General features: G+C 39.5%; 1 protein-coding gene across 1 annotated transcript; it reads right to left on the reverse strand.

Annotated features, from left to right (window-relative positions):
* Window positions 1-5,545: 5,545 nt before the first annotated feature.
* Window positions 5,546-6,988, reverse strand: LOC131597169 (uncharacterized). Its single transcript, XM_058869879.1, has one exon. The coding sequence runs from the start codon at window positions 6,986-6,988 to the stop codon at window positions 5,546-5,548; it is 1,443 nt and encodes a 480-aa protein (XP_058725862.1).
* Window positions 6,989-11,118: the final 4,130 nt, after the last annotated feature.

Consider the following 11,118-nt stretch of genomic DNA (forward strand, 5'->3'; position numbering starts at 1 on the left):
CACATAACGGGAACGATTTTTTTTTTCTTTTTCTTGCCCCATAATTTCAAAATGTGTTGTTCTTTTCTTATTACCACAAAACTCCTAAGTACCACTTTTTCATTTGTTTTTCAATCAACTCTCCCCAACTTTAGGATTCAAACCATATTAGATACAACAATGCTCCCTACATAGACATAGGCACAAGGCAAAATTGCAACCATTGCGGTTGAAGGTTTCAATAAAAAAAAGAGATTAGGATTCACATACAAACCATATTTAGTAATCACATGAATCCTAATATAAGCTCAAAGGGGTTGACTAAGAATCACTCCTCATAAGGTTAATTGATTTAACTTTTTGGTCAAGTGGTTTTTCTCAAATTCAAACAGTGCCTCTATCACTTTCACACTTTTCACAAACAAGAATAATGCATGGTTTAGCATGATAAAAATGAGTTGAAATAAATTCCGGTATCCCGCATTTAGTGCACAATGGAAAGTTTCCTCACAATTGGTTAAGTTCTAAATTTTGATTCAAAAATGACATGTGACTCGAGGAATTTATGCTAAGTAATTTGCACACACCATCAACTAACCATGTTAAGTCTAGAAAGCGATAAAGTGTACCTTAATTTTCCTCGATACCGATTCTCATCATTGCCACTCGAAGTGTTCACCAAATCAACTCTTGTCCGTGCCCAATGGTTCCTCAAGATTCCTTTGCAAAAGAACAATTAAACAAAACACTTTGAAAAAGTTGGGTTAATCACTTTCCACCCAAACACACAATTAAACTACACTAATAAAAATGCAAATTTTTATTTTTTAAAAGGTTCAAATGGTGAAACGAGAGCCACCATAAAGTACACAAATTAAAAACCGAAAAGTGCAACAGTAAATAACTAGAAATAAAACAGAATTCAGACTAAATTAAAATAAAAATAAAAAATACAAAAGTGTTGCAACACTACTTCAATCCTCTTCTTCGTCACCGCCACCAACTGTCCCGATCACATCTTCCATCGTCTCATCCTCATTTCCAGTACCACTGCCTCCTGCACCCCCCATGAAAGCTGGCCTGCCCACAGGCCAATTTGCATAGGCATCATACTCTGCTTCCAAAGAGGTGCGCTGAAACTGTTGAGATAAAGTTTGCACCAAGAACCGGTTGGATCTTTGAGTCGCCTCAAAATTCTCTGCACAATAGGTAGCAAAGGCCATGTGGTCAAAAACAGGTGCACGACCACCTCTAGACCTCGAAGTGGATGCTCCTCCTCTTTCAGCTTTCTTTGGTGCGCCTTCGCAAAACCTGCTAATAAAAGCTTCGTTAATAACACTTGTGATTTTGAAATGTACCTCACTCGGGATGGCCACCCTCGCCTCGAAACACAGCCCCATGATTAAGCTGGGGTAGATAAGGACACCGGCTTTGCCTCCATGCCTTGTCCCCATAACCGAGACCCTCCTCACTTCCTCGGAGATTATGCTGGCTAAGTCAATCGGTACTCCGTACAAAATGCAAAACAGCATGTATCCCACTTCGAGTGAAGTGTGTGTTGTGTGAGTTCTTGGCCGGATGTTATGCAATACCACCACTAGCAAGGCCTTGACCTCCACTTTAAAATCTTCTCTTTTCCATCTTTTTGGTGCTCCCGAGTCATTCAACTCATAGGTCTTTCCTTCAAGGCATAAGGACTCACTGACGACTTCGATGTTCCAATCATTAGTGAGATACCTTCTGTGGTACTCACTTCTTACTCCATCGGGTAGCTCTAACGGGGATCCCAGGTATTCATTCATAGCACTCCTCTTAAAAGAGATGGTTCTCCCCCTCACCATTGTCTTGTACGAAAATTTTATCCCTTCTTCAACCGGCATGGCATTCGCATAGAATTCGCGAACAATGTCATAATTAATCTCCGCTACCGGTTCACAAATCTTCCCCCATTTGAGTTTATTCAATGTCTGAAGTAAATCTCGCATCGGACCATTCGGTTTGAACCGGATAAACCTTGCAGCCTGGACGGTTCGGTTGCATAAATAGGTGTATCGCTCCTCTTGTTCCTCGCCAAGGAACCTTGGTACGGAGTGGGAAGGATTGGTGCTTCTGGTTTTTATGCGCTTTGACATCTGCAACCAATCAATCAACCAAACCACAGCAACCAAACTGTTAGAATTAAAAACAAGAATTGGTAAAACACCCAGTTTGCGGCGCCATCATTGTTTGAGGCGCAAAGATAAAATTTCAAACCCAGTTTGGGGCGCAAAGGGGTGTTTGCGGCGCAAACTATGCGATACTCAGCCACCATGTCTCAAATTGAAAGTGTTGCTTGCAACAATAAGAACCCCAATCACACAAATGCAAATTCAACCCATTAAACCCTAAGAGTAACACATGCAAGTTCAAATTTTTTAGACATCAAGATTGAATCTCATGCTAATTAAAGAACCCTAGCCTAGAATGAGATGAACAACAAGCTTTAAGAGTCAAGAACATAGCAAAGCATACCTTTGATTTGAGTTAAGCAACTGCAAAGATTGAAGAGGTATGTGTGATAGTGTTGGTGAACTTAGGGTTTGAAAGTGGAGGGTGGAAGTTTTGTGAGAGAGAGTTTTAAAAAAGTTGGAAGAGTAACTAAAATAAAATAAAAGAGAACTTAAGTAAAAAAAAAATAAAAAGGAAGGATTTTTCTGCCTCGCAGGGTTTGCGGCGCAAACAGAATAAATTTTCTTTGTAAAAATGGCCACTCCTCTGTTTTTGCCCTGTTTGCGGGGCAAACCTTGTTTGCGACGCAATAGCTGAAAAGAAAAAAAAATTCTAATTTGTTTGCGGCGCAAACACTTGTTTGCGGGGCAAATAGGATGAAATCTCTTTGTAAAAATGGCCAACTCTCTGTTTGTGCTCTGTTTGCGGGGCAAACAGACTTAAATTCTCAAAAATTGCCAATTTCACAATACCCTTCACTTTCGAGAGAAAATACAAACACCTAACAACTACAAGACAGAAATTATATGAAAACAACACTAGCTACTTACGACGTTGGGTTGCCTCCCAACAAGCGCTTTGTTTAACGTCGTTTAAGCTCAACGGTTCAATGATCCTCACGGATTATTAAGTAACATAGCACATGATTCGCGTACCACTTCCCCACCATGATAAAGCTTGAGTCTCTGACCATTAGTTGTCCAGCTTTCCTTAGACTTGGGATCCTCAATCACAATGGCTCCATAGTCCCTCACTTCCTTCACCACAAATGGTCCAGACCATTTTGATTTAAGTTTACCGGGAAACAATCGAAGCCGCGAATTGAATAGCAACACCATCTGCCCCTCATGAAAATTTTTGCATCGGACCTTTTTATCATGATAAGCTTTGACTTTGTCTTTGTAGAGCTTATTGGAGTGATACGCCTGGTTCCTTAACTCTTCCAATTCATGGAGTTGGTCTTTTCTTTTGTGGCCGGCCAGAGCGGAATCAAAGTTCAGAAACTTAAGAGCCCAAAGTGCTCTATGTTCCAACTCTACTGGAAGATGACAAGTTTTTCCGTAGACCATCTGAAAAGGGGTTAGTCCAATAGGAGCTTTTTAGGCAGTACGGTATGCCCACAAAGCTTCATCTAGTTTCAAAGACCACTCTTTTCTAGAACTCGAGACCGTTTTCTCAAGAATTCTCTTTACCTCTCTATTTGATACTTCCGTTTGACCATTTGCTTGTGGGTGGTAGGGGGTGGTCACCTTATGTTTTACACCATAATGCTCTAAAACTTTTTCCAAAGGTGTATTACAAAAGTGTGAACCCCCTTCACTTATCAATACCCTTGGCACACCAAAACGTGAGAAGATATTTTTCTTTAAGAATTTGATCACTGTTTTGGAATCGGCCTTAGGTGTCGCAAGTGCTTCCACCCACTTAGATACATAGTCAACGGCGACCAGAATGTATTCATTAGCGAAAGAGGGCGGAAACGGACCAACAAAATCAATGCCCCAACAATCAAAAACTTCAACTTCTAACATATTGGTTAAGGGCATTTCATCGCGTTGGCCTATTCCTCCACTCCTTTGGCATTTGTCACAACTTTTTGCATGCTCATGAGCATCTTTGAATAGAGTAGGCCAAAAGAACCCTGATTGGAGTACTTTGGTGGCTGTTCTCCATCCACTATTGTGGCCTCCATACAGAGAGTTGTGACAATGCCAAAGAATATCTTTCGCTTCTTCATTGGTGACACATCTTCTCAAAATGTTGTCAACACCTTCTTTGAATAGATATGGGTCATCCCATACATAGTGTTTGGCATCCGCTAAAAATTTCTTTCTTTGATTGCTAGTGAGGTCCTCCGGGATCAACCCGGTTGCCTTAAAATTTGCAAAATCGGCAAACCAAGGCCTCACGTGAATCGCAAAAAGTTTTTCATCGGGAAATTCTTCTCTTACTTCTATCTCGTTCTTTGTAATCTCCGCGTTTACCAATCGAGATAAATGATCCGTCATCAAGTTTTCGGATCCCTTTTTGTCTCGGATTTCCAAATCAAACTCTTGTAAAAGTAAAATCCAACAGATTAACCTTTGTTTGGAATCCGGCTTGGTTAGCAAATATTTTATCACGGAATGATCGGTGTAGACTACAACTTTAGAACCGATCAAATAAGCTCTAAATTTCTCCAATGCATACACTATGGCTAGTAACTCTTTTTCAGTTGTTGCATAGTTAATTTGAGCTTCATTCAAAACTTTACTAGCATAGTGAATTGCATGGAAAACTTTTGATCTTCTTTGACCTAATACCGCACCAACCGCATAATCGCTTGCATCACACATGAGTTCAAAATCCATTTTCCAATTTGGAGCAACGATTATGGGTGCGGTAACTAATTTGTCTTTCAGCTCAAGGAATGCTTTTAGACAAGACTCATCAAAATTAAAATGCGTACCTTTGTTGAGTAAATTACTCAATGGCTTTGCGATCTTCGAAAAATCCTTGATGAATCTCTTGTAGAAACCGGCATGTCCAAGAAAGCTCCTTATTCCCTTGATGTTGGTTGGTGGTGGCAGCTTCTCTATGATTTCCACTTTGGCTTTGTCAACTTCAAGTCCTTTGAAAGAAATTTTGTGTCCAAGAACCACTCCTTCGGTGACCATAAAATTGCATTTTTCCCAATTTAGCACAAGGTTGGTCTTCACACATCTCTCTAATACCACTTCAAGATTCTTTAAGAATAGGTCAAAAGATGCTCCATACACCGAAAAATCGTCCATGAACACCTCAATACATTCTTCAATTAAATCCACGAAGATGGCTTGCATGCATCTTTGGAATGTAGCCGGAGCATTACATAGTCCAAAGGGAATTCTTCGATAGGTAAAAACACCAAAGGGACATGTAAAAGCGGTCTTCTCATGGTCCGCCGGGTTCACCGAAATTTGGTTGTAACCCGAATAACCATCTAGAAAGCAATAGAAATTCTTGCCGGCTAGCCTTTCCATCATTTGATCCATGAAGGCAATGGGAAATGATCCTTCCTTGTTGCTTGATTTAATCTTCTATAGTCGATACACATTCTCTACCCGGTTACCGTTATTGTCGGAATCAATACATTCTTTTCATTTCGGATAACCGTCATGCCGCCTTTCCTAGGAACAACTTGCACCGGAATCACCCATTCGCTATCGAAAATAGGATAAATCATCACGGCCTCTAATAGCTTAACTACTTCCTTCCTCACGACTTCCTTCATTGATGGGTTGAGCCGTCTTTGAGGTTGAGCAACCGGTTTGTAATCGTCCTCCATCATGATTTTGTGCATGCAATAAGCGGGGCTAATACCTTTTAAATCAGATAAAACCCACCCTATTGCACCTTCATGCTTCTTTAACACCTCGATTAAGCGAGTCTCCTCTTGAGTAGACAAAGAATTACTAATGATCACCGGCTTAGTGAAGTTATCACCAAGGAAAACATACTTCAAATGAGGTGGCAACATCTTTAACTCAATTTTTGATTCTTCCACTTTCTTTTCCGCATGCAACTCTTCTACCTTTTCTTCATTATGATCTATCTCCCCACAAGATTCCAACTCATTCAAGAATGCTTCCATTTCTTTCTCTTCAATCTCGGATAAGGCATTGTAAGCTCCTATAAGAGATCTTTCCAAAGGACTAGAGATGTGAACTTGATTAGCAACCTCCTCGATCTCCTCTTCGGTGGCATCGACTCGAAATGTGTGATGTTTATCCTTGGGATGCTTCATTGCTTCAAAGAGATTGAAAGTGACTTCTTCATCTTGCACTCTCACCTTCATAAGACCATCGTCTATGTCGATCATCATCCAGGCTGTTTTCATAAAAGGTCTTCCAAGTATCAATGGTACGTCACGGTCTTCTTCCATATCAACTACCACAAAGTCTACCGGGAACAAAAATTTGTCCACTTTGACTAGCATGTCTTGTGCAACTCCATAAGGAGAGGTGAGAGACTTATCGGCTAGTTGCAAAGTCATTTGGGTCGGCTTCATCTCTATGTTTCCCAATCTCTTGATGATAGATAACGGAATTAAATTAATACTTGAGCCCAAATCGACCAAACCGTTACCTATGTAATGACCTCCGATTGTAACCGGTAAGGTAACTCGTCCCGGATCGGCTTCTTTCTTTGGTAATGTCTTTTGGATTATGGCACTACAACGAGCATCAAGTAGAATAGTCTCCTCTTCCGAATATCTCTTTTTCTTGGTGAGAATATCCTTCGTGAACTTTGCATATTTTGGCATTTGTTCTAACGCTTCGGAAAATGGGATATTCACTTGGAGTTGTTTGAAAATATCCATAAACCTAGCGTATTGCCTTGCATTATCCTTCCTTGATTTGGCATGAGGGTGTGGTAAGTGTTGGGAAGGATTTGCGCTCTTTTGTTCATCTCTCTTTTTATTTCTCTTCACACTTTTAGTGTTTTTCTCCTTTTCTTCATCTTCTTTCCTCTCTTTTTCAACTAAGTCTTCCTCTATCATTTCCTCACTTTTTCTCCCTCATTTTCAACTATCACTTCCACTTCTTCCTCTTCAACTACTACTTCCTCATCATCTTCCACTATGACCTCTTCATTCACACCATTATTCACCTTTCTCCCACTTCTTGTAACAATGGCTTTACAATGTTCCTTAGGATTGGTTTGGGTGTTGGCGGAAAAGGATGCTCCCGGTTGTTGCTCGGACAATTGCTTTGCAAGTTGACCCACTTGATTTTCTAAATTCTTTATGGCCGCTTCATTACTCCTTTGATTAGCCATGGATGCTTGCATGAATTGTGTAAGAGTATCTTCCAACTTTGAGCTTCCGCCTTGAGATTGTTGACCATGGCCTTGTGGGTTTGAACTTTGATAAGGACTTTGATGTTGATAGTGTTGATTGCCGAATCTTGAAGGTTGGAATCCTTAGTTGTTTCTTTGTTAAGGATTGTTGTGAGGTGGAGGTTGCCTTTGATACCCTTGGTTTTGATTGTTGACATAATTCACTTCTTCACCATCGGGAGGAGGACAAAACCCGGTAGGATGGTCACCTTGACAAAGTTCACAACTTGCTACGTGAGAAGTCATTTGCATCCCATTAATTTCCTTCATTTGTTGTGGAAGCTTCGACATTTGCTTAGTGAGTAACTCAACTTGTTGAGAGAGAATCTTGTTTTGAGCAAGGATGGCGTCATTGGTGTTTAATTCGAGAACACCCGGCTTCCTTTGTGATGGACTCCTATCATGTTGAGTTTGGAGATCATTGAGTGCCATACGATCGATTATCATTATTGCATCCTCCGCGCTTTTTGACATTAGAGAGCCACCCGCGGTAGCATCCAAAAGTGTCTTGTGCACCGGTTGAAGTCCATTGCGGAAGATGTGAATTTGTGTGAGATCATCAAAACCATGACCCTTGCATTCCTTGATTGAAAACCGCAATTGCCGTTTTAGCTTCCATGAATCGGGATTGAGGAAAATATCGTTCTAAAAATTTTTCTTCCAATAGATTCCAATCCGTCATCACATTTGGTAATTGATCAAGATACCATTCTTTGGCTTTCCCAAGTAATGAGTGTGGAAATAGTCTCTTGAACAATGATTCTTCATTGGCCGCATCTACTCCCGTTGATGATATCATTTTTGGATCGACTAACAAAGAAATGTGTGAGGAATTCTCATTGATGATGCAAGGAGAATTCGAGATGTCTATGATGGGAAAGATGAACTACTTTCTTGGACTACAAATTAAGCAACTCAAAGATGGAATCTTTATCAATCAATCCAAATATTGTAAAGAATTATTGAAGAAGTTTGATATGGATAATTGTAAAGCAATGAATACTCCAATGGGCTCCGATACATATGTTGATCTGGATGAATCCGGTACTCCAATTGATATTACTAAGTATCGAGGTATGATTGGTTCTTTATTATATTTGACGGCAAGCCGTCCTGACATAATGTTTAGTGTTTGTCTTTGTGCTCGCTTCCAAGCAAATCCAAAGGAATCACATCTTATGGCGGTTAAAAGGATCATGAAGTATCTCAAAGGAACAACCAATGTTGGCTTATGGTATCCTAAAGGTAGTGTTTGCAATTTAATTGGTTATTCTGACGCGGATTATGCAGGATGTAAAACTGATCGTAAAAGCACAAGTGGCACTTGTCACATTCTTGGAAATGCATTAGTATCATGGGCTTGTAAAAAGCAAGCATGTGTTGCTCTTAGCACGGCCGAAGCAGAATACATAGCAGCGGGTAGTTGTTGTGCACAAATTCTCTGGCTTAAGCAACAACTTCGTGACTACGGACTTGATCTCGGATGCATTCCTCTTCGATGCGATAACACAAGTGCAATTAATATCACAAAATATCCGGTCATGCACTCAAGAACCAAACACATAGACATTCGACATCATTTTCTCCGAGACCATGTTCTTCAAGGAGATGTCGAAGTAACTTTTGTTGACACACACAACCAACTAGCAGATATTTTTACAAAGCCGCTGGCCAAAGAACCGTTCTTCAAAATTCGAAGAGAACTCGGTATTTTGGATGAATATGATATATGACAAACTAAAAAACAACTCATCCTCAAATCAAGTTCATCATTTAAGGTGCATGCTATCCATTTCTTCTACTTTAAATAGTTCATCTTTTTATTATTCCTTTCAATATTAGAAATATATCTAAATAATATTTGATTTATGTACCTTCCTTTAAATATTTTTTTGATTTTTCACTCAGTGTAACCGGTTACGGTTATAGGCGTAACCGGTTACGGTTTCGTGTTTTGGCCTTCCAGCTTTTCTGTGTGTCTCTGTTTCGTATGCGTAACCGGTTACGCCCCTATACGTAACCGGTTACACTGTTCAGGTTTTTATTTTTTTTTATTATTTTTTTTTAATGCTTTATTTATACTATATGTTTTGTGTTTATTTTGGTCAAATGATTCATTGTATCCACCTACCTCCATTCATTCTTCTTAAAACTCATTCCTATCTTTGACCACCCAATTAAATCCTTCCATTTACCAATAAAATCTCATTAAAAATCACTATCATATATCTCCTATATATTACAAAACCCAAATAAGCACTTCCTCCAAAATCACTTATTTGGTACCAACACACCCAAATCCGAAAATACCATCCTTAAACCCTAACTTTTCAAAGCTTCATCCATGGCATCTTCCAAGAGAGGTAGAGGAAAAGAAAAAGTTGTTGAAATCTCTGAGGAACCTCCAGCTCCTAAAGATCTCTCTCTGAAACAACGCAGGTTGCTCGCAAAGTTCCGACAGCGTCCTCTTATTGAACCAAAATATGGTAATCTCTCAACCTTTAAACCTCCAAGTTTTAATTTTCCAGAACTTCTTCAATATCAGGGGCTTGCTGAACTTATAGCTGATTCCGGTCCATTTTACCCGGATGCAGTGAAAGAATTTTATGCTAATTTTCATATTGAACCTGGTTGTGTCCTGACATCTAAGGTTCATGACACTACTCTTAGGCTGACATTAGAAGAATTAGGAACCGTTCTGAATGTTCCTTCTACTGGTGAAAGAATTTTACCGGGCTTTACTCCAGGTTCTCAGGCTTTTGAAAATTATGCCAAAATGGATTAATTTTTCAGTATAGCTCGTATCTCACAGGAAGAATTTTATGCTCGTCGTGCTCAGTACAGTTCATCCCAAAGAATAATCCTACCAAGCAAACAACTTTCTGTCAGTGACCGTATGCTTCACTATTTTCTTGCATACGTGCTTGTTCCAAAGAGTTCCAATCAATCCCAAATTGGTGACACTGAGATGCAACTGATGTTCGCAATCAAAAACCGTCTCAAGGTAAATTGGGCATATGTCTTTCTTTACCATATGGATTATCAAAGGAAACTCACATCTGGCCTTCCATATGCTCGACTCATTTCAAAGATTTTGGAAACTTGCAACATGCGTATTGGGAGAGAACCGGTCAAACCTATGGGTAGGAAACATATGATAACATCCTCCATTTGTGACAAGAATATGGGAATTTTCTGAGATAGTGATGGCCTCTACAAACACCTTGATGAAGCCACACCTCCACCTACTAACCCAATTCCATCTACAAATCCAATTCCACCTTCAAACCCAACTCCACCTCCACCCGAAGGTTACACTAATGAGTTCCTTTACAACTATATGGTGGCAATGGAAGCTCGCTACAACACACGCCTTGACAATCATCGTGATGAAATTCTTGCCGCTATCTCCAATGCCAACCATAATGAAGAAGAAGAAGATGATGATGAAGGAGATGAGGAGATGCTTAATGATGACCAAAATATTTGATCTATATTTGCTTTATCTATGCTATTTCTTAGTTCTTAGTTTAAGTCTTTAGCCTTCTATGTTTTTATGTTTAATGTGGTCTCTTTGTTGGTTGTATTTTGCTTCTTTAGACAAAAATCGTTGGTTTACTTATAATGTTTAACAATACCTATTGCTTCGTCGTTTTTTAATGATAATCATCTATGTCTTGGTAATTCTTTATATGTGTATGATTTACTATGGTATAAATTTCACTTCTCTTTTTCCCCATCCTTTTTGATAATAACAAAGGGGGAGAAGAGATTTGTATGTTGTATGTTGTT

The sequence above is a fragment of the Vicia villosa genome, linkage group LG4 (genome assembly GCF_029867415.1).
Source record: "Vicia villosa cultivar HV-30 ecotype Madison, WI linkage group LG4, Vvil1.0, whole genome shotgun sequence".
In the NCBI taxonomy this organism is placed as follows: domain Eukaryota; kingdom Viridiplantae; phylum Streptophyta; class Magnoliopsida; order Fabales; family Fabaceae; genus Vicia; species Vicia villosa.